Source organism: Rhododendron vialii, chromosome 11a, assembly GCF_030253575.1.
Source record: "Rhododendron vialii isolate Sample 1 chromosome 11a, ASM3025357v1".
Taxonomy (NCBI): domain Eukaryota; kingdom Viridiplantae; phylum Streptophyta; class Magnoliopsida; order Ericales; family Ericaceae; genus Rhododendron; species Rhododendron vialii.
In genome coordinates this window covers 4,471,091-4,498,575 of record NC_080567.1, presented here as the reverse complement: position 1 = coordinate 4,498,575, position 27,485 = coordinate 4,471,091, and the positions used below count along the sequence as shown (strand labels likewise).

Genomic DNA, 27,485 nt, shown 5'->3' with positions numbered 1-27,485 from the left:
TTAAGGATTAAGACGTAACTTAAATTGTCTAATCCTCTCAAAGAACTTTCGGAGTGCTTCATAATGTCCTTCTCTTTCCCTCGATTTAACTATCATATCATCGACGTACACCTCTACTTCTTTGTGCATCATGTCGTGCATCAGTGTTGTAGCCATCCTTTGGTAAGTAGCTCCAACATTCTTCAACCCAAACAACATCACTCGATAGCAGTAGGTTCCCCACGGTGTGGTGAAGGTGGTCTTCTCCCTATCCTCAGGGGACATCAAAATTTGATTATACCCATAAAATCCATCCATGAAGGATAGCAATGCATGTCCTGCGGTATTGTCCACTAGTTCATCTACATGTGGCAACAGAAAGTCATCCTTCGGACTGGCCTTGTTGAGATCCCGGAAATCTATGCAGACCCCGATTCCCCCAGTCTTCTTTGGTACCGGGACGATATTGGCTACCTATTGTGCATATTCAGTGACTATAAGAAAGCCGGCATTGACTTGTTTAGTGACCTCTTCTTTTATCTTTAAGACCCAATCAGGGCGCATATGTCTTAGCTTTTGTTTAACAGGCTTTGCATCAGGATAAAAGGAATTTTATGTTGAACAATTTCGGGTTCTATTCCAGACATGTCCTCGTAAGACCAGGCAAAAACATCTTTGTATTCTTTTAGCAAATGGAATAGTTTTTCACTTTCTTGAGAAGATAGCGTCGCACCAATTTTAACCATTTTGGGCACATTTTCAGAGCCTATGTTTGCTATGATTATTTCTTTAGAAAAAGGTTTGGCGTGCCACTCTTCTTCTCTCTCGATAAACTCTAGAATTTCTTTTGAAATTTCTTCCTCAAAAACTGGATACTCAGAATCCACGCAATTAATCATAGGCAAAGTGAAATACTCTAAATCCTCCTTCTTATTGCTAAAGTTGTCAAAAGACATTTCAGAGTCAAATTCAAAATAAATATTATGCATTGGTGCTTTGACCAAATCTTACTCTAGACTCAGTAGTTTGAAAGGACGAAAAACTAGACTCAGACTGAGTTGACTCAAAATTGGAACTAAGATCGGAGTCAGCTTTTTTTATTTTGTATTTTAGAGTGTATTCCACGGTCCAGTTTGGGTAAACCCCTATTGCAGCATCCACAATCAACCCAGAGCAATCTTTTTCCTCACTAAGGTTGATCATCAGCACTACATTGTCATCTTGATTCGCACTTTCATCATTGTCACCATGCAAATCTTGAAGGGCCATTTGGTTTGCCATCGTCGTTGCCTCTTCGAGTTGAGCTTCAATCTCTGCTTCATCACTATTGTCAACTTTCCGTGTGCCAACTAATCCCCACCAATTGCCAAACCTATCCGTGATGGGGTGGATCACCCTTATTTCATCGTTGGTGACCCCCTCGTGAAAGAGTAGGTTTAGTGATACTTTGTCTAGTGGATCATTGTCAGCGGATTCTTTTTGCTTCGCCCTTTCTTCTTCCACTTCGAGGTTATCCACTTAGTCTATTGGCCAGTAGTCATCGGTAGGTGCAAAAGGGTCATAAAAGTAGATTGGGACCCTGCGAAGTTCTTCTTCTTCAATTATTTCTTTCACTTCTTCATCGTTGACCATTCTTGTGAACATAATGCGATTATCTTTAAAGATAACCACCTCAGGCTTTGGTTGATCCGTCGGGGTAATGTACTTGGAAGGTTCAAAAATCTCGACAGATAGATTGAGCGGGCCAGACAGCTTGGTGACAATTTAAAAGTGCGAATTGAACATGAACAGTGACGCAGCCATTTTTACCTGAAATTTTTTTCTTTAGTTAGATTGGTTAGCTTACCCCCTTTTCCTTGATTTCAAAAGCCCTTCAAGCTATTCCTGCAAAAAAGAATTTTACAACATACATATTCAATTGGTGTGAGGAATAATTTTACAAGCAAATGCAAGTAGATTCCTTAACCTGTGTGGTTCCTGTCTTATTTTGATAGGGTCTATGGCTTTCTAACTCATGTATGGCTTGGGTAGTCTCAACGGTGCTCCGTTGTCAAAGGGCACCAGTCCTCTTACCAGCCCATCATAGGCAGTAATCAGGTGATCCCCTTTTTGTCTAGGTACAAGTGACTGTGGAGTTTGCTGGAACCCCTAACATAGCCCGTGACATGCCGGGATATTAGGTGAACTCAATGAGGTTGCCCGCTCGATGCATATAATACAAGAATTAAATAAAGCAAGTATTAATCCTATGTCGAACTTTCTAGTTATGGCTCTTAATTCCCTAGCAGAGTTGCCAAAAAACTATAGACGCCTCCCAAACAGGGCATCGCCATACAGTCATGCTCTTTAATTGGATTCCACTACATAGACTAAGATCGTGGACATTCTCATGGCTAGGAACATCTCCACACGATAGCGGTCATCATCAAAATAGAGTCGCCACCTAGTCAATAAAAACTAGGAAAAACAGATAGAGATTCCTCGTATGGGAGCCAAAAGTACAATAAGGAAGGTGTTAGGCACTCCTCTTTGACCAGTCGTGAGACCGGCCCATAATCATTCAATATAAGATTAGTGCTTGCTTTATTTAATTTTAAATACGAAATATGTTTTTAGCCTTTAACAGTTAATGGTGAGCCAAGACAATAATTAAAGCATGCATAAAAAATAAGCTGGAAAGACTGACTATCCCAGCAAATGGATCCCACGCCCGGTGAATGGATGTCACGGCCGTGGAATCCTACTAGATTGATGTACCGGCCGTGGGAACGATGTCCCAACCGGTGTTCTTCCTCACACCAGAATAAATAATTAACAGAAAATCAGAATGCTATAATTATAGTACAAAAATCACAAAACGAGTCAAACCATAGGCCCCTAGGCCTCACCACCTTGATCCCTCAATTGCTTGATTGCTTCGGATTGACAGTGATTGACTGATTTCCTTCTGGAAAACCCTAGGGTTAAGGTTTGATTGCTCGGAGTGCGGCTGCCTTCGGGATTTTAGGGCTTTTGGAGAGGATGTAACATCCCTAATTTCGGGGGGAAAGTTTTACTTTATTTTTTACAAGAAAATTAAAAATTGATAAATTCTTCTAGTTAACTCTTGGTTTTACTTGATAAATTTCTTTTCTTTCCATCTGTCTTTATTTAATTCATCATTATAATAACTCTAATTTTTGGTAAATAAAAATTTCGTTAATTATTGAAAAATCCCTTTTAATTACTTAGAATGCTTTTAAAATTCCTTTTTAATTTCTAATAATTCGTCATCATTAAATTGTAGACTTATAAATTAAGTTTTCTTCATATAAAATTAACTAGTCATTTCCTAAGGAGAAAGAGACTTATTTATACCCTTACATATTTATTTGTGTCTAGAATTAATTCATAAATTTTATTTCTTAGCTAGAAATCCTACTTGACAAGTATAAGTTAGTTTAGAACCAATTAGTTGGAGAAACCTAATTACCATTTCAACCTAGTTATATCCTCCTAGATGAACCTTTTCAACCATTCTGAACCACATGAAACCTTCCAAATTTTTTTTATTTAAAAACTCCAGTTTTTCCTAGAAAGTCTACCTTACTCATTAAAAGGCTATTTCACACATTTTGGAAACCTTTAATCATATTTATTTTTCATTGAATGGTCTCTTCAATGTAAGCCATCATCACTTCCTTTCTCCTTTCTACAAGTAACCTTGGCATGCACATATATATATATATATATATATATATATATATATATATATATATATATATACTAGCGAATGCCTGTGCCTGAAGGCACGGCGCAACATATTTTGAATAAAACTAAAGATACTTGTCGAACAATGAGCAAAAGGAGGACATGTTAAAAAAATGGGTAGGAACAAATTAAACTTTGGTATATGTGTAGGACAATTCGAGTTGCAAATAATATTCAAGTTGTACACAAATTTTCAAAATCTATAAATCAACGAACATACGTAATAAAAATTAACTATGTCAAACCAAATATATTCTTGTAAAACTTAACCTAACAAATAAAATGTCATTATGTAATTTTCAATGTATTAACAAATTTCTTATCATGACGAATTCAATGTCTCTTTGCCAGTTCTCGATTTTCCTACATAAATAAGATTAAGAATTTTTAAATTCATCGCAAATAAATATGAACTGGCAATTAAATCAAAATGACAACTTATCACCCCTACAATAATTTAAATCATTTTATTACCTTTGAAAATGTGCCAACACTCTTCTGACCAATCAACTTTTAACACAAAAGTCACCAAAGGAGCACAATGGTCAACGCATCCAAATTTTGGAGCAGGAATAATAAACACGTATGGACATTCATAAAACTGAGAAATATAATCTTTGAGCATTTGCGCCCCATTATCCTGGCAGAACATCACAGATAAAGGTATTAATATATTATTTTAATTCTATATACACTGTAATTTATATATATAGTTTTTTAGTATTTACCTTTAACATTAATTTCTTCAGATATGAAGGGACACATTGTAAGATGAATTCTGCCTTCATGTCCTTTACCAAGAGTTCCATTGAGCCAGTGGAGTCTCTCACGACCATCTTTGCATTATACCTACAATAAATGCAAATTTCAACCGTTTTATATATGTTACATATAAGTTGTATTACTCATTATAGATGTGTGGATTGATTACCTGGTTACAGTCTGCACATGTTCTTAGCCGCAATGTTTACACATAAACCAACCGTATTGATTGTCAACTTGGTTATAGCATGTATTGCATAAATCAATCCATAGATGTTCAACATATATTTTTTCAATGCGGCCAATTACGCGATAATAGTTTACCTACGATAAAATTTCAAGTGTAGTTATATAACGATGCATGCCAAAATATTAACCATGAAATCATGTAGGGGAAAATCTTACATTGGCCCAAAACGCAAATTGGTTTATTAGAATTCTCCTGACATTTGAAATTATTAATGCCTGTGGGAGCGAAAAGCCATGTGTGCGATTCCATGCTACCGACTTTTGTGCAATTTCGTCTTTTGCAAACCTAGATAAGCACAATTGTTTTAGAACAATTAATTGAACAAAAAATACTAATCTCCATATACTTAAAGACTAAAAAACATAGTGTTCAAAAAAAGACTAAAAAACATACAAATTGATTCGCTCAATATCCAACTTACCATTCAGGAATCCCGTTTGTCCGAATTGACTGGTTAACGTATAATTTGCTCTTCTTGCAAGTGCTAAGGTACGGACCTAGAAGTTAAAATTTTAAAATTATTAATCAGTTTTTTAAATTATTATTAAAAAAATTCACACAGGTTTAGAGAAGTATTACCATGAAAATCATCGACCTTTAACCCTGTAGCAAACAAAATATTATTTTGGTGCAGAGTTTCAAGGAGACGCATCCCATCTCTCATTGCAAATTCATTCCACAAAGTAAGACGAACAAACGTCATACTGTTATCAATTTGTCAATACAGAATAGAGATTAAATTCAAATTGTTGTAATAGATTTTACGCACACAAATGATTTATAGTACCTTTTATCAAGCAAAACCACATCTCTCATCATCAAATCTTCATTTCTAGTACTTTGATGTTTAGTGACAATGACAACCAACCCAACCACATCTGAAGAATAACACATATAGCCAAGGGAAAAACAATTAACTTATTGGAATTAAATATTGGTGGCCTTTTGTAGAGACCCATAATTTTCGGAAATTATTAAAAGGTATATTCGATATCGTAAACGAGGAAACTGTGAAATATGTGTTTATATGATTTGGGGTTTGAATGAAGGAATTGGAAATTGAAGGAGTGCAAGTGTGATTAGTGTATATGTTAGTATGTATATGGAGTGTGTGTGTAGAGGATAGAAATCATCCCCTTTCTCTCTTCCTCTTGTCCGCCTCCTTCTCCCTCTCGGCTTCTCCTCTCTCTCTGTCTCTCTTGCTCCAAACCAAAACCCACTCAAACCAACCTCCATTCCACATTACTCACACGCTATTGAGCTTGTAGCTTGTCTGGTTGGCTCGGAGAGGAGTATTGTGGGCGTATTTTAAAGTTTGAGTTCAAGGGTTCGCGTGGCCCGATCTCTTTGCGTGTTTGCTCTCCAACTTCGAGGTAGGAATTTCTAGCTCTTCCTATATGCCTATGAGTTGAATGTGTGCTTTGATCGTGCTTGAAATTGTTGGTTTGATTGTTGGGAATAGTTTCAAAAATCTGCAGAAAATCTGCTCGAATTGGTTTGTTATCGATACCATTTGCTTCGGTATCGATACCTTTGTAATGAAGGGATTTGACAATGATGACTGTAGACACGAGGAAGATTGTAGTATCATACGAAGAGTAATAAAATGATTTAAAATTGGTTGTAGACTAAGGTGGGTTGGCGTGGATTCATTGATGTATCTAGTCTTAGGAGTAAACGGTTAGTGATGTTCCGGTGAAGCTTAGAATCCTTTTATCAAAGCATGCAGCTCGTTGGTAATCGTTCATGCTTTGGGCGTGTCTGTCTATACTCACTCATTCATGGTGCATGATTCATCACATTTCCATATAGTTTGAGCATAGAGATCTCTACTGGGCGCGTGTTTGCTCAAACCTATTATCATTTCAGGTACAACACAAGGGCAGGCATGGAATGTTTGGAGTGCATGCGGACATCGTGGTCAAAAGCTGTTTTCAAGAGTTGTTCTAACATCATTGTAAAAGAAACCGTATTGCACTTTATCGTTTATTTTTTGAATGTTGTAACTGTTAAGCAGGTTTATCTAAATTTGGGAGTTGAATATCTTTTGGGGTATTATTTCTATTATTGCGAGGATTTTAAATATTTAAAAGTTATTATTATTCATGCTGAAAATTGAGGGCATGACACCTTTTATTTGCACCGTATTCTAAGTGTACTATGTAAATAATATAGCCACAGAACAACGTACCTATCAATTGTACATAGTTCTTGGCAAAATGATGGATATCTTGTAATCTTACACGGTAAGTCCAATGAAGGGGTGTCCTATCACATGTGATATATACATGTTCTACTCTTGTATCATCAGTAAAACACATTTTGTAGTGGTACGGTACTAGATTGTACTTCTCATCAGCTGGTACAATACTGACTCCTTTAAAAAGGTAGACCCTACCCTCGAAAAGATGCTCCCTGAAATAGAACACTTCTTCAGGCCCTACACTTGCCTCCATAGCATCACCCTATAGCAATCATTTTTAAAAAAAAAAAATTACGCACTTTATAATATAAATTTAAACATATTAATATATCACTATTCATTAATCGCCTTTAATAGTATGTTATATTACCTGGTCATCAAGTAAAACCAATATCAGCGTTGTATGAGGTAAAAGCTGATTAAACACTTCTACCATTCTGACCAATCGAGCTTTGACTACCCATGTAATCCCATTTGGATGGAAGTCAACAAAATGGGGATAAGGGACAATTATATCACCTACACACCATCAACATTTAACAAAATATAGAGATGAACAAAGCGACATTTGCAAAACATGAAAGAACAAAACTGCTAAAAACAAAATATACTGTGCTTACCATTTGATGAGCTACCGTTTAAATTTGACACTCCACTTAATCTTTGAGCATCCCCAAGCGACTGAACTATTTTGGGTGGCAGTTGCAGATTATTTTCCACACCTATGTGCAAAACAATTTGGATTTGATTAATTTTATTGTCTTGAAATATATATATCTTTTAAAATTCAAGTTAAAATGAATATTTTTTCAAATATTTTTTTTTGGTATTGGATTCTATAAATACATACCATTTATAGGGTCAATTTCAATATGTTGGTCTTCGCTTGCTTCTACTACATTCTCATGCAAGCTAACTCTTTCAGATGTGGGGCACACATTTAAATCTTCATCTGAAAATATTCTCACATCAACAGCATTAAAATCACAGTTTTTATGGTATACATAGATATTCTTGTCGTGGAAAGAATGCTTGTGGAAAGAGTGCTTACCAATTAGTTGGTCAATTTTCATATTCTGCTCCACAATTGTTGCCTAATTATCCGCATGCGTCTCAACACAATTAATCACTGGAAGCATATTAATTTCATTCTCAATGCTCATCTTGCAACTCTGGACACATCAAAGAAGGAGATACTTACACGAAAAGAAAATTCAAATAACTCAACTAAGACATGTAAGAATAACAAAAAAACATAAAGAAATCATGACAGACTCAATAACCGTGTGCCTTTGGCACTCCTAATAGAAAGACCTTTTAATTTTTGTCACAGATCCTCTACTTCTTTCAGAAACTTAAAAAGTGAAAAATCCCTAACATTTAAAAAGTGAAAATAACATTTATTAATCCATAACTTCCGCATGCAAAAAATAAACGCACATAAAACTTCATAAAATTCAGAATTATCATGAATCATTTCCCTATTAAAAAATATTTGCCTTTGCTGCACTTTTCGGTGAAAGGTAGGGGTAGTGGGCTTTTTCGCTAAATTGGTAGTAATCTTGCATATGTGAGATCGCTGGATTTCTGCAAGGGTTGCAATGATTTTGGGGGCTGTATTCATGGCTAGTGAAAGCTACCCACAATCATAAAGACAATGTTAATTAAAAAAAAACAAAGTTTCATGTGTAAAGCTGATTAAAGTGGGAATCAAGACTATTATGAGTTGGGTTTTTGCCATTAATACTGAGAATCAAAATTCAGTCAAGTTAAACAACATACAGGGAAAAACTACAACCAAAAAGGAGGGAAAGCATCTTGGAGAGGGAGTGAGTGTGTCTAGTACATGCCCATACTTGAAGGTACGGCTCGAACGCGCAAATTGTAAGAGGGAGAGTGAGAGAGAAGGAGACAGAGAAAACGAAACCTGGTAATTTTCACAACTAAACTGCTATTCAATGACGTGAATACCTTTGCTTGAGTTTGTGGTTAATCTGTGTGAGCTGGAGAGGAGGAAGAGAAGAAGGAACTCGTATATTTGGGAAGATATTTATTGGAAACGTAATCATGCTATAAGTTTGGAAATCATGGGATTTAGATTAAGAGTCCTATTATGATTAGGGAATTAAACTGATTAGATTTGGGATCTGGTGGGGTTTCAAAATAAAGTCCTATAAGATTAGGGAAATAAGGAAACAAAATTAGTTTGAAATTAAAATTTTTGATTTACCAGTTTGATTTGAAGGGTTTAAATGATATACTTATTCAAAAATCTTATAAAATTGAAATCTTATGTGATAATGACAATCCTCTTGTAAATTTCAATAGCTGATTTCGGGTTTCCAAATTCAAAATTTCAATCATCCTTCCGCCTTGGACTATTTGGTAAATGTGGCAACAATAATTCCCAAAATCACAGGGAAGCAATCTCAATCGCAATTGTTGCCATTTAGTAGTATTTTTTTTTTCCAAATTTATCACTCGGGTTTCTACACTGTAATCTCAGCCGACGTCACTCCTATGAATATGCAAACAGAAAATAAAAATAAAATTATTAGTAACTCTATGAACAAAGGAAAAACCATAGAAAGTGTAAACAACTTAATGCATTAAAGTGATCTTTTGATTTTTGGAGATTTGTTAGTAAAGAGTTTTCTTCATAAGTTCTTCCAATTTTTTTAAGGTAATAAGGTAATCACGGAAATAAAGGATTTTTTTCAGTAATAAGGTAATCACAGTAACAAGCTCTTCCTAATTACCAAAAAATCGTTTACCAAAAATCACAAAAACAAAGGGTTCCTTTTCAAGTTTTCAGGTTGCCATGTTGAGGGAAATCACGGAATCGTTATCACCAAAATTCACGGAATGCTTTCCTTTTCAATTTGGAAATCTTGCAAGTCATGGGGATTAAAATGTGGAATGTAAAATCATCATTACCAATCCAACGGTGGAAAATATGTACCATCCAACGGTCCAAAATGTAAACCACCCTCCCATATATATATACTAGTGGATGCTCGTGTCTGAAGACACGGCTTGAACAATTCAAACAAATACTGGACATTCAACCAAATATATCAACCCTTACCCAATGAATTCAACTTTGCGGAAAATAATAACCCAAACAAATTTATTGACCTGTTTAACTTGAATCAGCAAGTGAAGAGCAAATAATTTTTCAATTTCTAACTTCTTTATGCACAAACTCAAATGCATACAACTTTGACAAAATAAAAAACACCATCCAAACATCAATGCAAACAAAAAAATCTATATTGATTTTGGAAAGGTAAAAAAATCAATAATAATAAAATGACAAAAATATATGGTTGTATACCATTTTTCTTGCCTACGATGTGTCCCCAGAAAGCGATTATGGTTAGGGCAATCCAAACATTGATATATGTCAATAGATAATAGAGAAAACCCGTTCCCAGTTAACAAAAGCTTGTACCAAATTAAGATTCGGCAAAAATCAAATTAAGATTAGGGAAAAATCACACATCGCGTGAGCAAACATTACAATAGATTAAATTCATGCCATTACCTTGGTTGATGTTTGGTGCGCCCAGAAGAACCTTAGCAAATCTGTAAACGACGTCTAAAACCACATAAATCCATGAAATTTTTTTGGATACATAAGAAAGTAAAATCATAGAAAAGTTATGTAAATCACACTCAATTTGGTTGCACATGATCTCTCCATTGAATGCCTCTTAGAACAAACTAACCATCTCTCTATTAGAAATTCCATAAATTAAGAATGAAATGATTAGCTGTAAATCTTCTTTTTTTAAAAGTTTCTTATAAGTGAGCCTATCCGTTTAACAATTTTTTGATCAGTGGATACCTATATATATATATATATATATATATATGGAGATTATGAGATCAATCACAAAATTACCTTGCTTGAAAGAGACCAACTAAGACGCATAGAACAAACTCGAACACACTCATAAGACCCGTGCTATGCACGATTTTGATGACGGCAAATAACTTGAAAGTCGTAGAATTTCATAACCAAATGGATAGAAAAAAAGTAAAATCATTATGTGAGGGCAATCATGATTAAACTTTTACCAAATCCTGATTTATTATGAAGGTAAAAAAAAAAACTTCTTCATTCAATCCTATAGAATGAACTTCTTCATTACCAATGCACTTTTGGATTGCTCGAATTGAAATCCTCTCCCTCCTTGTATGTTCTAAAAAAAAAAAAAGATTCAAACATTATACTCAGTACAGCCGTCACTCCAATTTGAACTGAGCGTAATCGAATTTTTTAGAGTTGAACTTAACAAATTGAACTGGGAAAAAAAATAATGAAGAACTGGAAAAAAATGAAGTAAAGAGCCATAACTGTGGTGAGATAATCGAAGAGAGGGCGATAGTCAGGGAGATGGAAAAGAGAATTGGAAAGAAAATGTTTAGGGAGAGAGAGAGAGAGAGAGAAACAATTAGGGAGAGAGAGGGAGATAAAAAAAAATATGAAGAACTGGAAAAAAATGAAGTAAAAAGCCATACCTGTGATGAGAGAATTGGAGAGAGGGTGAGAGTCAGGGAGAAACGTTTAAGGAGAGAGAGAAAGAGAAACGATTAGGGAGAGAGAGGGAGATAAATTTGTTTCACCCAATTTGTATTGTTCAATCAACGGCAAATTTGCCTTACCCGATTTGTATTTCCATTATAGCACTCACCCAATCAACGACAAATTCATAAATCACCCATTTGTATTTCGGAAATACTCACCCAATCAACGGCAAGTCTTTACAATTAAGTCTTTAATTACACCCAAATCAACTACAATCGGCAATTTCGGAAATCATTACAATCGGCAATAGGTAAATTGGATAGAAAAAAAGTAAGTCATTACAATCGAAAATCATTACAATAGGCAATCGGATCTTTAAGTCAATCAAAGCCAATCAGATCTTTAAGTCAATCAACAGCAAGTTTTAATTTAACCGAGGGATATATTAAGTTTTTTTTTTTTTACCCTCGCAACAAATCAGGATATCAGGATTTGGTAGAAAACTTTCTTGTCATATTATATAGATTTCATTATTTTTATTTCAAATTTTGGCTGATTATAGCATTAGGCTTAGTCACTAATTTTCGGAATATTATTAGTCAATAAAAAAGAGAGTTGAGATTAGGATTAGGATTAGTCAATAAAAGAAAGGCATGATTGAATTAATTTCCGGAATATAGCATTAGGATTAGGATTAGGATTATACAATATTGGCTGATTAAACAATCATGCCTTTCCTGAAAATTGGTTGACTATACAATTAGCATTAGGATTATGCAATCATGCCTTTCCGGAATATACAATTTTGGCGAATTATAGCAGTGTACATAATTTGGAAGTTTGGAAAACATTTACATTATTGTAGATTTATACAATAGGAAATGAATCGACGGCTACAAAGTTAATAGGAAGTATGATCGAACGGTTGTAAAGGGTGCTCTGTTTGTATGAATAAACACTGTAGATTTATACATTAGGAAATATTCATTCGATTCGACGGCTGCAAAGTTGATGGGAAGTAAGATCGAACGGTTGTAAAGGGTGCTCTGTTTGTATGAATAGACATTTAAATAGAAAACCGTCCTGTTTTATAATATAGATATCATCCTAAAATTTCCTAGAAAGGCTACTTTGAAACCTTATTCATTCTTTTTGCATTGACAAGTCATTTTCAAAAGCCAAAGCCAACCCTTTAATCATTTCACCTTCCATTGACTTGTCATTTTTCCCACTCATGACAATCAAACCCATCATTATGCTTTCTTAATCAAACAAACCACTTTCCTAGAAAGTGCATTGTTCTTTCTCTCCATTGAAAGGTCACTTTCAAGGAGATATTTCTTCCAAACCCTAGTTGAAACTTTTCAACTTAAGGAAATAATCATTTTGCTTCCATAAGTAGTATTCCTAGACTTTTCATGCGTGCAAGCCTAAAAATACTAGACTTGAACCTAATTACTCTTCAAGAATAACTTTCCTTGATTTTTCTAGGTATACATACATACTAGCGATGCCACTGATGAGCAATACTTTGACACAAAAAAAAGAAGAAGTGCCTGCTAGGTCGAAAACCCGCAAGGGCGATCTAGGCAAAAGTTAAGGCAAGTAATCAAAAGCTCGCTAGATCAAAACTCCCAAATACGATCTAGGCAAAAGTTAGAGCATTCACGAGTTCCGTTTATCAAGTTGCGCAATTCAAAATGAAGAAAGGCATTCTTTGCTTTTATCCAACACATAAATATATCCCTTGGAGCCTAAATCAATTCAAAAAAAAAAAAAACCAGCTAGGCAGCTATTCCCCACACTGGGGTGAAATAAGAGATATAAAAGTGCCCAAACACATGGTTACCATTGGCACATCAAAAAATGAAAGTACATTTGTATTTGGAACTCCTTCCTCGATAAAAAGGAATTGCATGCTATATTGTTAATGCTTATCCGGGCGTCCATTGAGTAGTAACCGGGCAATCGGGGTATGCTCCCACCGTATTGTTTGAGTCAAAAGATGGATAGAACTTGTGAAGGCGTATTGAATGTGGTTAGCTTGGATCTCAACATAAAGCGTTTTTGACTTGAGCAATTAAGTCTGTAGGGGTCTCTTAAAACCTGGTGCTCTAAAGCCATCTGGCTTGGGGATAACCGACCCAAAGCTCGCTAAAGGGTCAACCAGAAAGCCCGAGAGATCCAGGCATTGCACGACCACATGAGAAAAAAAAAAGGGAATAAAAGAAAAGGCGGCATTCGAAAAAAGAAGAAGAAAGAGTCGTTCCTGTAGGGAGGTATTCCCGAACAGGTTCAAAACGAGCCTGAGCACGATCAAAGAAAAGGTCAACGCACTTTGGACCAGTGACATGAGAAGTCAATGGTCCAGAGAGGTTGTACGATTCTCGGTGCAATAACACGAGACGTTATTGGACCAAATACAAGGAAAATGACATGAGATGCCACTGTTCAAGAAACTTGTTCGGCAAGAGAGAGCCGAACAGGAGGAGAGCTCCTTAGAAAGGAAATGGTCCAAATTGCTTCCCTAGGACCAGTTACATGTGAAGTAACTGGTCCAGGCCGTCTGTTCGGCCATGAGATGGCCGAACAAAGAGAGGAGTCCTATTAGAGGGAACATTCTAGAAGGGTCCAGAATCATTGGTATTCCGTTAAGGGATGAGAACCCAAGAATATAGGATCTAAGAAAGATACCCAACGAGTATGGGATGTTCGGCTTGATATGGAAAGAGTCCTACAAGGATTAAGGAAATAAACTAATAAGGGAACGAGAATCCAAGAGATCCTAGTTTTCCTATACGAGGTAGGAAACCTAGGGCAATATGGATACTTGGGCAGCAAGCATCCATAAATCTATAAATAAGAGGTAAACCTAGAGGTAAAAGGTACGCAATGCATTGCTTTCTAATTGCTTTCCTACTAATAATTAAGGTTTCTTTAGTATGAAATACTAACAAAGGCATCGGAGGGCCTTTGCCACGAGAGGCAAAGGTGCACTCACTCATTGTCTATTTTGCAGGACAAGGGTTTCGTTGACAAACTGGGGTTCCGGTCAAGAGGCACGTGAAGCCGTTGCATTCCAGTGCTGTTCAGAGCACTACTTGAGTTTGTCCACCTATAATTGGCGCCGTCTGTGGGAAACGAAAGAGTTCCCTTTGAAATATGACCATGGTGGAAGTAGATCCAGCAACACGACACGATCCAAAGGACGTGTTAATTGGAGGAGGGGATAAATCTCCACCCGGGGCTCCGAGAAAGCCCGAAGGAGGACACAAGAGGACCACGAGTAAGGGCCACCCTCTTACCATCCACAGCAACTCCAAAAATAGAGATGGAGAGACGGCATCGAAGTCCACGAGAAGGGCTAAATCCCATCCAGGGGATGAATCGATTGCACACTCCAGGAGTGTATACCGTAGCGAAGACGTTCTTGATAAGAAGAGACAAGAGATCGAGGAGTATGCTCGTTTGATCAAAAAATGAGAATATGAGATCAGAGAACTAGAGAGGATCAGGGAACATCCGGAGGATTCCGGACTATCTCGAAGAAATTCTAGAGGCAGTGAATATGCTTTGGTACAATACAAAAAGGCTCCTTCACGAGGAAGAAGGAGCAGAAGCAGAAGTCCGACCCCAAGGCGACATAAAGCTTCCCCACGAAAAGGAAGGAGCAAGACCCGAACACCCGAGCGAATGAGGGTTTCTCCGAAGAAGAGGAGAAGCAGAGGTCGAAGCTCTACCCCTGAGGAGGAAGGGAGTAGGAAACATCATAGGGACAGGTACGAGAGACCTGATTTCGACTGGGAAAGAACTAGATCCAAGAAAGGACCAGAGGATGAAACCATGACTGCACGGGAAGCACTTCAGAATATAGCATCCTCCCCTTTTACAAAAAAGTTACAGGAGGCGAGGTTGCCGACCAAAGTAAAACACGGAATGTTTATCCTCTACGAGACAGATGCTGATGCCGTGGCACATATACAGCATTACCAGCATGCAATGTTTATGCATGAAGGAGATGATGCAATCATGTGCAAGATGTTCCCGTCGAGTTTAGGGAAGGTTGCTTTGTCTTGGTTTCACAGATTGAGCTCACGCTCCATCCGACATGGGTGCAGTTGGCCGAGGAATTCACTGCACAGTTTTTGATGAGCAGGAAAGCTCCGAAAACTTTTGAGAGCCTTTCCTTTATGAAGCAAGGCGAGGACGAGCCGATCAGGACATATGCAAAGAAGTACTGGGAAACCTTCAACGAGATTGAAGGTTGTAGCGAAGAATACGCAATAGCCACGTTCAAGACAGGCTTACCTGTTCGGGGGGAACTGCGTAAATCCCTAAACATGAGTCCCGTGCAGACATTGGCAAAACTGATGGAGCGAATTGAGCAGCACGCCAGGAACGAGGATGACATTCTACGGGAGGATGGTAAGCTGGCCGCCGAGCAAGTAAAAGGGCCTATAAAGAAAGCAGACAAGCCAGAGCCCAAAACTTATCGTGAAAGAAAAGATTATGGGCAGGCGAAGAAAGAGCAGTACAAGGATAAACAAGCCCCGGATCCCAAGTCATTCTTTTCAATAAACACGGTTTGGAAAGAGCCCATTTACAGGATTCTTTATTGAATAAAGAATCAACCTTATTTCAAATGGCCCCCAACTCTTGGTGGGAATAAAGATGCAAAACGTGCTACGAATCAGCACTGCAGTTACCATAAGGATTGGGGCCATATGACTGAGGATTGTGAGATGTTTAAACGGCATCTTGATGATTTGGTCTCGCGAGGTTATCTCAAAGAATTTATCCAAGAAGATCCCAAGGATAAAGACAAAGCAATGGAGTTGGATTACGAACAAAATCCAAAAGGGGTAATCCATATGATACATGGATTAGCCGAACCTTATACGAGAAATGAGGTGAGATTGCTTCAGAGACAAGTGAAACATGACCAACATGTGATGCAGTTGGGGAGGAAAAGAGGGCGCAACGAAGGGGCAGGCAACAAGGGCATAGTTTTACGGATGAAGATCTGGGAGGGGTCCAGGTACCTCACAATGATGCTTTGGTCATAACCCTACGAGTTGGAGAATATGATATGGAAAGAATCCTGGTGGATTCAGGGAGTTGCACCGAAGTGCTATACTACGATGCATTCAAGAAACTGGGGCTCACTCAAGAAGATTTGGTACAATCAGTAACTCCTTTGGTCGGATTTGGAGCAGGAGCAGTTTGGCCGTTAGGCAAGGTAACTCTGCCTGTTCGGGCTGGGACAGTGGTGCTACGAACCGACTTCCTAGTTGTGGATGTACCTTCTTCCTATAACGTGATTATAGGAAGAACATGGTTCCACAAGATGAGGGCAGTCTCTTCAACTTTCCATCAGATGGTAAAGTTCCCAGGGTCTAATGGGATTGAGCACATCAAAGGTAACCAAAAGATAGCTCAATAATGTTTGGTATCCATCATAAAGAGAGTCCATAATGCCCACCATGTTAATACTGTGGAAATTCCGGATCTGCCGACCATTGAGGATATTGGAAAAGACCCAACCGAGAGGGTAGTTGAGGATTTGAAGAAAACACTGATCAACGAGACTGATCCAGATAGGTATTTTCTGATTGGGGAATCACTGCCAGAAGGGGAAGAGACTGAATTGAAAAGTTTCTTAAAAACTTATGTCGACGTGTTTGCCTGGACACCAGAAGAAATGCCTGGGGTAAGTGCAGACGTAATTTGCCACCATTTAAACGTTGATCCTGAGCATAAGCCAATCGTTCAGAAAAAACGGAGGGCAGCCGTGCAGCATGTGGATGCAGTTATCGAGGAAGTCGATCGTTTGTTGGAGGCCAAAGCGATACGTGAAGTCTACTACCCAGAATGGTTATCCAACACTGTTGTAGTGAAGAAAAAGAATGGAAAGTGGCGAGTCTGTGTAGACTTCACAGACCTAAACAAAGCCTGCCCAAAGGATAGCTTTCCACTTCCAAGGATAGACCAACTCGTTGATGCCACTGCAGGGTACGAACGAATGAGTTTTCTCGATGCATATCGAGGATATCATCAAATTGCCATGTTTGGGCCAGATCAGGAGAAGACTTCTTTTATTACACCACGAGGGTTGTACTGCTACAATGTCATGCCCTTTGGATTGAAGAATGCAGGGGCAACATATCAGAGATTGGCAACCATCATGTTGAGAAAATTGCTCGGCAAAACTATGGAGGTTTACATAGATGACATGGTGGTGAAAAGTAAAGCTGGGCAAGGCCATATTGCAGATTTGAGAGAGGCATTTGAGATTTTGAGGAAATACAAGTTGAAACTCAACGCCTCGAAGTGTGCGTTTGGAGTCGGTTTTGGAAAGTTTTTGGGCCATCTTGTAACTCTAAGGGGGATAGAGGCGAATCCCGACCAAATAAAGGCCTTACAGAATCTGCAGAGTCCTCGGACAACGAAAGAAGTCCAACGGTTGACTGGGATGGCAGCAGCTCTTAATCGATTTATTAGCCGGTCAAGTGACAAGTGCAGACCTTTCTTTCAGTTGTTAAAGAAAAGGGAAGGGTTCAAATGGGGAGCAGAATGTGAACAGGCCTTCCAGGATCTGAAGGGATATTTGTCCTCTCCTCCCCTTCTTTCAACTCCAGAGCCAGGTGAGTCCCTAGTTTTATACTTAGCTGTTTCTGAGCATGTTGTGAGTGCAGTCCTCTTGAGAAACAAGGGATCCGAGCAAATCCCTGTTTATTATGTGAGCAAAACATTGTTAGATGCGGAAACAAGATATCTGCCCCTCGAGAAGTTAGTCCTAGCCCTAAGGACAGCAACCAGAAAATTGCCACATTATTTCCAGAGCCATAAAGTTGTGGTTTAGACAGAGTTCCCATTAAAATCACTGCTACGAAAAGCAGACTTCTCGGGAAGGATCTCAACTTGGTCCGTTGAGTTGAGCCAATACGACATTGATTATCAGCCGCGCACAGCAATCAAAGGCCAAGTGTTGGCTGATTTTGTGGCAGAATTCTCACCCACAGTTGCACCTTTGCCTCCTACGAGAAAGAAGTGTGAAGTAAAGACACCTGTAACGAAGAAACAGGAATCAGCCAAACAAGATCCCCTGGAATGGAAGCTGTTCGTTGATGGATCAGCCTGTAACACTGGATCAGGAATCGGGGTTATGCTTTTACCCCCTGAAGGATCAATGTTGGAACTATCTGTTCGGCTAGGGTTCAATGCATCAAATAACGTGGCAGAGTACGAGGCACTCTTAGCTGGTTTGAGAAGTGCAAAGACCCTAAAAGCTGAACGTGTTAGGGTGTATTCTGATTCACAACTCGTAGTCCATCAACTGTCCGGACAATATGAAACTCGGAGCGAGAAGATGGCAGCCTATGTACAAGCGACCAGAGACCTGCTCGATACCTTCGAAAGGGTGTATATTGATCAGATAAGTTCTGGAAAGAATGCTCATGCAGATTCATTGGCATGGTTAGCCGCAGCTGTACCATCTGAGTTTAAAAGAAAGATAGCCGTGGAGTATCTGACTGAGCCGAGCATTGGGAGAAGCGTGGAGATGGTCTTGGACGTGAACCAAGGACCAAGTTGGATGGACCCAATAGGGGAGTTTTTACGAGATGAAACGCTCCCTTTGGACAAAAAGGAGGCTCATAAAATAAGGACCAAATCTGCTCGGTTCTGGTTATCCCCAGAGGGAAAATTGTATAGGAAGTCTTTTACAGGACCCTACTTGCTTTGTGTGCATCCTGAGATGGTGCAAAAGTTCCTCCACGAAATTCATGAGGGAACTTGTGGAAGCCATGCAGGGGGCCAGTCCATCGCCCACCGAGCAATCACCCAAGGATATTGGTGGCCGTACATGCAAGAAGACGCTAAGGTGTACGTTAAAATTTGTGAGAAGTGTCAGAAGTTTTCACCAATGATTCGAACACCAGCTGAGGATCTGGTGCCTCTGACGAGTCCCTGGCCGTTTGCTCAATGGGGAATGGACATAGTGGGTCCATTGCATAAAGCAATTGGGAATCGAAAATTCCTGCTAGTTGCAACGGATTATTTCACCAAATGGATTGAGGCAGAACCATTGGCTAAAATCACCGAACCTATGATAGAGAGGTTCGTGTGGAAAAGCATCATTACTCGTTTTGGGGTCCCATACTCATTGATTACAGACAATGGATCCCAGTTTCAGAAGAAGTTCAAAACCTTCTGTGCCCAGTATGTGATAAGAAATTACTACTCGACTCCGGCCTACCCTCAAAGTAATGGACAGGCAGAAGCTTCTAACAAAACAATTCTTGATGGAATTAAGAAGCGGTTGGATAAAGCAAAGGGGAAATGGCCTGATGAATTGCCATTGGTACTTTGGGCATACCGAACAACGCCTAGGAGGTCTACGGGAGAGACCCCCTATTCATTAGCATATGGAACAGAGGCTGTTATTCCATTGGAAATAGGTCTGCCGACCAACAGGACCACTTTGGTTGAAAGTGGAGGAAATGATAGAGCCTTGGAGATTGAATTAGATCTTGCCGAGGAACGACGAGAGCAGGCCCTAGTGCACTTGGCCTCATACCAAGAGCAGCTCATCAAAAGTTACAACAAGAATGTACACCCACGAGAGTTTGGTGTTGGAGACCTTGTGCTACGGAAAGTGCTCGGCAATACTAAAGTGGCTAATGAGGGAAAGCTAGGGGCAAATTGGAAGGCCCATATCGAGTTACAGAAATCGCGGGCATTGGGGCTTATCGATTGGCAGACTTGGATGGGAACCCAGTGCCAAGACCTTGGAATGTCCATAATCTGAGAAAGTTTTTTATATGAATAAATTTTTCTTTATGCACATCGTGATTGTGTGAGAGTTACGAATACAACTCTCTTGTGTTCTAGTTTTGTTATTTTAGCTACAAGGGGTATGAATAACGCCCTCTTGAGTTTTGCAGATTATGAATAAAGTTACTTTTTTAGTATAACTGCTATTTTCTTGGTATTTAAAATACGAAATACGAGATTAGTTTCCCTCATTCGTATTGGGGAGCAGGGTATAGGATATCCATTTAAGTACGTGACACTTAAACACAAGTTCGAAACACTTGTGTAAATTTCAAACATTTAAGTACGTGAAACTTAAACGCAAGTACGAAACACTTGTGAGAACGCAAGTACGAAATACTTGTGGATTGTTCTAAGTACGTGAAGCTTAAACGAATACGAGTATGAAAACATTCAAGTACGAGAAACTTAGACCCTTGAGATGCATACGAATACATGCATAGAGCATATGAGAATATGCACAAAAAGCATACGAGAATATGCAGAAATTGTCCACAACATACGAATATGTGCATAAGTACGTGAAACTTCAAACGATTAAAAGTACGGGAAACTTACAAATCAAAGAAAAGTACAAAATACTAAAAGAGTTTTCAACACAGAAATTTAACATCACAAACCTACAGGTGGCAAAACAGATTGTCAAATACAAAGACGATTGCATTTATTCGTCTTCTGTGAGATCTTGAACAGTTGCATGAGCTACTGGTGCAATTACGTCTTCTGTGGTATTTTCATCTCCAAGTTGACCACCACTGACTTCCTTCTGGCCAGGGTTGGTCATGACTTCACCTGGATCAACATCAGGAACATGTTGCTCAGACGTATGTTGCTCAGACGTATGTACCTCCTGCTCTTCATCTCTCTCCTCTGCAATGTCTTCCTCACAATTGGCAACAGCACTTGGTAGTTCAATGTTGGTCCAAAGGGGAGATGATTCAGGAATCTCAGCTTTTGCGAGGCAAGCTGTCCAGGACGCCACCCAAACTTGGTCTTGAATCCCAGGCATCTGGTTCGTGTAGCTGTTTGTAGCTACTTTGATTCCTTTGTTGTATCCCTTTTCAAGTGCAGCTTTGGCCTCAGTTTGGCTTGCCTCAAGTTCTTTCAGAGTTTGATTCAGACTGTCCTCAGCCCCTTTCAGTTGTCCCTTTAAATCATCCGCTATCCCCAGAGCCTGGTTTCTTTCTTTCTCAAGCCTGATGATGGTACGTTGAAGCTTGGTGTTCTCACTGACAAGTTTGGCACGTTGGGGCTCGGACTGGCTGAGCTTTTGAGCCATGGCCACCATCTTTTGCATCACCTGGAATGGTCAGAACAGGTGTGATAAACATAAATACCAAACGATATGGTACGATGTGGTTTTTAAAGGAATAATTTACCTTGGCATTATGGGACATAAAAGTGCTCAGGAGATTGTCTGGAGACATTGCAACTTCTTTCTGCATATCTCCAGGTAATAAGAAGGCCTGGGATAATGCAAGTGCAGTCCCATCAGTCTCAACAGTGTCCCGAGCAGTGATAGCTCGGTTCCCATGAGAGAAAGAGGGAGCCCAAGCAGGAGCAGGAGATGAGGAGGATGGTGGGGGTCTTTCTTGGGATTCTTCCACCCGTTGACGTTTTTCTCTGTGGAGGGCTTCAATTTCTTCTAGAGAAAATCCAGGAGGAGCATCAGTTTGAGTCTGGATACGACGGCCACGACCTTGACCACCTTGGCCCCGAACAGTACCACGACCCCGACCAGGAATGGTGAGGAGGCTGCCTAAGTCAATTGGCCGGTTCATCTCTAGTGGTGAGAGGGTATGGCCGCTGGAAGACGAGTTGGATGTGGAACTGGAAGCTTCCTCAGCAAGAGGGATTGGTTCGTCAGAGATTGGAGGAGTCCGGGAACGCCTCTCTTCTTGTTCGGGGACTGGGCTTGAAGGACCAGCTACTGCAAGGTTGTCAGCTGCATGGGTACGCCGATCAATAAACCCCCCGTATGATGCTTTGTAGCTGAGTAGTACCTAAGCCGCTCTTGCTCGGCCAGCAAGGTATGTCCCTTCACCGTTGAAAGCAAGTGCTCGTCTGATATCTGCTACGTGCATTTGAGGGGTTATGATATTATAACCTCGGTTAATGTTTGATGCTGAAACATAGCAAAGCACAAATAATTAGAAGCACGCAAAAGCTTTTCCTATGAAAAAGGACAAAACATATGAAATTAAGGGGAAAGCATTAACGTGGGCTCCCGAATATGTGAGGGGCATGGAAACCAATCACTTGGCCGTCCTCATTTCTGGGTTCGAAGTTGCCCGAAACGATCAAAAAGTCGTCGTCATCCCCTCGAGCAGAGTCAGGGAGTTCAAGGACTAGCTTCTTTCTAGAATCCCTACTTTTCAAATAATATGTAAGGGCATATCCCCAGTTCTGGAGATACTATATAAATGGTGAATGTCGTATAAACCTAGAGAAGTCCCTAACATCTGGTTTAGGGCATTTATGCCCATAACTACTCGAAAGAAATTAGCAGAAACCTGCATTGGGGAAAGCCTATAATATGCTAAGACTTGGCAGAGCAGAGGGGCTAAGGGAAACCTAACTCCGCCTTCAACGACGGCTACTACTGGAATGTGAAGGGTGTCGAAATCGAAACTTTCACGAATGGCATCCTCAGGAGCCAAAACAGTAGCTACGTTGTCAGGAATCCCATATCGAGATCTGAAACTAGCCATGGTTTGAGGAGTATTACAGTGTCTCCGAAATCTTCCCATTACCAGAAAGGTTTTTGGGGTTCTTTGAAGTATAAAGAAAAGGGGACGATGAAACCCTAAAAAGTGATTGTAAACAATCCACCAGAGAAATGGAGCAGTAAGAAGAAGAATGATGACTTACGAAAATAGTCGATGGAATCCCTAAAGAGCAGAAAGGAGGAGGCCTTGAGATGAGGAACAGAGCTTCAATGGCGGGTAAAAGCTTGAACTGTCTTTTTCTGCAGAGGGAGTCTAAGAGAGAGATTGGGGTTTTGAAAATGGGACGAAAACCCAAAAATACCCTAAAAGTGGGGTGGCGTACGTGAAACGTCACCCAGACGCCGTTTGGAGTATTCCGTTCCCCAAAACACGTCTGTTCGCATTTAATGTGAGCATACAATGATTGACACGTGTAAAGATTAGGGCTAAAGGCCTGTGACGGCCAAACGAAAAGATGTTTTCGCCTTGATAAAATAATGAAACATTGCACCAATATATGAAATAGGGTGCAGGGACAAAATGAGTTTGCTCGGTAAAAGAGTTTTACTCGTCATCTGAGTAAAATATAAACGAGTAAGGCTAGGGAGCAATTGTAGGGAGGTATTCCCGAATAGGTTCAAAACGAGCCCGAGCACGGTCCAAGAAAAGGTCAACGCACTATGGACCAGTGACATGAGAAGTCAATGGTCCAGAGAGGTTGTACGATTCTCGGTGCAATAACACGAGACGTTATTGGACCAAATACAAGGAAAATGACATGAGATGCCACTGTTCAAGAAACTTGTTCGGCAAGAGAGAGCTGAACAGGAGGAGAGCTCCTTAGAAAGGAAATGGTCCAAATTGCTTCCCTAGGACCAGTTACATGTGAAGTAACTGGTCCAGTCCGTCTGTTCGGCCATGAGATGGCCGAACAAAGAGAGGAGTCCTATTAGAGGGAACATTCTAGAAGGGTCCAGAATCACTGGTATTCCGTTAAGGGATGAGAACCCAAGAATATAGGATCTAAGAAAGATACCCAACGAGTATGGGATGTTCGGCTTGATATGGAAAGAGTCCTACAAGGATTAAGGAAATAAACTGATAAGGGAACGAGAATCCAAGAGATCCTAGTTTTCCTATACGAGGTAGGAAACCTAGGGCAATATGGATACTTGGGCAGCAAGCATCCATAAATCTATAAATAAGAGGTAAACCTAGAGGTAAAAGGTACGCAATACATTGCTTTCTAATTGCTTTCCTACTAATAATTAGGGTTTCTTTAGTACGAAATACTAACAAAGGCATCGGAGGGCCTTTGCCACAAGAGGCAAAGGTGCACTCACTCCTTGTCTATTTTGCAGGACAAGGGTTTCGTTGACAAACTAGGGTTCCGGTCAAGAGGCACGTGAAGCCGTTGCATTCCAGTGCTGTTCAGAGCACTACTTGAATTTGTCCACCTACAGTTCCCCCAATGCAAAGTTGTCACTGCGACGCAATTCACAAAAGTTCAAAGAATTGTTCAAACTCAAGATAGCTGCTAGCCCTAATCACCCAAAGCAAATAAAACTTTTTGAGCCTGTTATCCTTTCTTTGTTAAACCTAAGCTTGGCCCCGTTATAACCTAAATAAAGTCCTTTCAGATTGAAAAATGCAACTTGATCAGAGGAAGATCAAAAGAGAACAGTATAATCTCCCTTGAAAGTCAACAGTCAAGGTATTGTGCAGTACTGGCACCAATCCACCAACACTGATGTCATCCAAAAGCAAACTGAGGCATTTCAAATGGAAATTCAGTAAATCTTCATCGGCAATCCAAGACACGGGTTCATTTTCTTGCAAATAAACATCATTTGATGAAGTTAAACAATTTTTGAAAATCCTAAAGGGAAAATTATCAAATACCTAAGTTTATCATAATAGTTTCAACGGCCAATTGCATGACATGTTTGCCTTCCTTCAAAATCTTGAGTCAACATGGTCTTCCTTGTCATTCAGGTCAACACGGTTTGATCACTCTCTGACCAGTCAGGGCCACCCTTAAAACAGTCTTCGAGTTAGCATCATCAAATCAAGTTGTCACCCCTCGAACGTCGTTCAAATCTACCCAGTCAGGGGCATTCTTAGGAAAGTCACTCATTCGATAAGCAGTCCTTCCCACCTTCGAGTCAACATGGTTGATCAATAGCAACCACGAAAGTCCATTAAAAGTTCTTTTCCTATCCTTCGTGGTCATGTCAAAATCTGCCTAAAAGGTCAATCGAGTCACTTGGTCATGTCAATTCTCATCTCGTAGAAGCAAGTTCAATGCATAAAGTAATGTTGCTTGGATACATAGTCAATTGGTTCCCAAAACCATCAACAGCAACGGAAAATAAGTCAAAATTGAGGATCCACAATCCACCAGGGGCAAAACAACCCAAGATTGGGGTGTGTCAGCCCTACGCCATCTACTAGGGCAAATGCATGCCCAAATCCAAGACTGGGGCATGGAAGCCTAAGCTCAAATGAAGGCAAAGCCACCCAAACCCTCACGAAGGCCAAACAAGAAAGACAGTAAAACAAAAGGGGACACTCGGTTGTGCTGCCCATTTTTTCAAAAAAAAGAAGAGGAATGTTGTCCATATTGTCGTCAAGTGTCGAAACACGAGTCTTGCATAATGTAAAAAAGTCAATCAACTATCCCAAGGGACATCTTTTCAAATAATGGTCTAGCCAACCTAAGTTTTTCAACCAACCGTCCCGAAGGACTTCTTTTCAAATAATGATCTAGTCAACCTAGGCTTTTCAATCAAATCTCTTAAGAGACATCTTTTCAAGCAACGGTCTAGCTGACCAGACACCCCATCACACTAGGAATTTCACAGCAAATGTTTTTAAAATGATCTCGGCTTTGTAGATAGGCTAGGCTAAATCTACAAATCTGACCCTTTTTAGTTCATTGAAACCTCAAATTTCAATAGCCAACTTTTTGTTCTAAGTCTCCAAATTACATTCTTGCCCTTCAGGAATCGTTTGTGTCCTAAAACTAGGCCTTCCATGGCCTCGAATCCCTGGGGTTCACCATTTTTATCTCAAAATTTGTTGCCTTGCTATCTTTCCAAGCGTTTGCCATCATGGCTTGTTGAGATCTTATCCTCAACCACCATATTCCAAAACGCTTGTGGAGGCCTTGCCCTCGACAGCCATTCTTTTAAAATACCTTCTATCATGGCTTGTTAAGATCTCACCCTTGAAAGTCATATTTCTAATGGTTCATTGAGGTCGTACCCTCAATAATTGCCTTTCTAATAGCTTGTTGAGTTCTTATCCTCAACAATATTCTATCATGGCTTGTTAAGGTCTCACCCTTGACAGCCATATTTCCAATAGTTTATCGAGGTCGTACCCTCAATAACCGTCTTTCCAATAGCTTGTTGAGTTCTTATCCTCAACAATCTTTTATTTTCCATTATTCATTGAGGTCGTATCCTCAATAATTGCCTTTCCAATAGCTTGTTGAGTTCTTATCCTCAACAATCTTCTATCATGACTTGTTAAGGTATCACCCTTGATAGCTATATTTCCAATGGTTCATTGAGGTCATACCCTCAATAACCGCATTTCCAATAGCTTGTTGGGTTCTTACCCTCAACAATCTTCTATCAAGGCTTGTTAAGGTCTCACCCTTGATAGCCATATTTCCAATGGTTCATTGAGATCGTACCCTAAATACCTGCCTTTCAAATAACTTGTTGAGATCTTATCCTCAACAACCATATTCCAAAAGGCTTGTGGAGGCCTCGCCCTCGACAACTCTTTAAAAATATCTTCTATCATGGCTTGTTAAGGTCTCACCCTTGACAGCCATATTTCCAACGGTTCATTGAGGTCGTACCCTCAATAACCGCCTTTCAAATAGCTTGTTCAGTTCTTATCCTCAACAATCTTCTGTCATGGCTTGTTAAGGTCTCACCCTTGACAGCCATATTTCCTATGGTTCATTGATGTCGTACCCTCAATTAGCGCCATTCCAATAGCTTGTTGAGTTGTTATCCTCAACAATCTTCTATCATGGCTTGTTAAGATCTCACCCATATTTCCAATGGTTTATTGAGGTCGTACTCTCAAAAACCGCCTTTCCATTAGCTTGTTGAGTTCGTATTCTCAACAATCTTCTATCATGGCTTGTTATGGTCTCACCTTTGACAGCCATATTTTCAATAGTTTATTGAGGTCGTACCCTCAATAACCGTCTTTCCAATAGCTTGTTGTGTTCTTATCCTCAACAATCTTTTATTTCCAATTGTTGATTAAGGTCGTACCCTAAATAATTGCCTTTCCAGTAGCTTGTTGAGTTCTTATCCTCAACAATCTTCTATCATGACTTGTGAAGGTCTCACCCTTGACAGCTATATTTCCAATGGTTCATTAAGGTCGTACCCTCAATAACCGCATTTCCAATAGCTTGTTGGGTCCTTATCCTCT

At 39.5% G+C, this 27,485-nt stretch overlaps 2 protein-coding genes across 2 annotated transcripts; both read right to left on the bottom strand.

Annotated features, from left to right (window-relative positions):
- Positions 1 to 4,679, bottom strand: LOC131306787 (uncharacterized). Its single transcript, XM_058333216.1, has 5 exons — positions 4,669 to 4,679; positions 4,458 to 4,578; positions 4,204 to 4,369; positions 991 to 1,481; positions 1 to 453 (listed from the first exon to the last, which is right to left on the bottom strand). Exons 1-5 carry the CDS (start codon positions 4,677 to 4,679, stop codon positions 1 to 3), a joined length of 1,242 nt encoding a protein of 413 aa, XP_058189199.1.
- On the bottom strand, positions 3,984 to 26,379 carry LOC131306786 (uncharacterized). Its single transcript, XM_058333215.1, has 17 exons — positions 26,289 to 26,379; positions 24,750 to 24,853; positions 21,709 to 21,779; positions 21,302 to 21,509; positions 21,106 to 21,196; positions 8,444 to 8,580; positions 7,795 to 8,038; positions 7,580 to 7,666; positions 7,315 to 7,463; positions 6,933 to 7,206; positions 5,529 to 5,619; positions 5,321 to 5,445; positions 5,163 to 5,238; positions 4,897 to 5,026; positions 4,458 to 4,815; positions 4,204 to 4,369; positions 3,984 to 4,092 (listed from the first exon to the last, which is right to left on the bottom strand). Exons 1-15 carry the CDS (start codon positions 26,377 to 26,379, stop codon positions 4,684 to 4,686), a joined length of 2,010 nt encoding a protein of 669 aa, XP_058189198.1. The 3' UTR covers positions 3,984 to 4,092; positions 4,204 to 4,369; positions 4,458 to 4,683.
- Between the last annotated feature and the right edge of the window lie 1,106 nt (positions 26,380 to 27,485).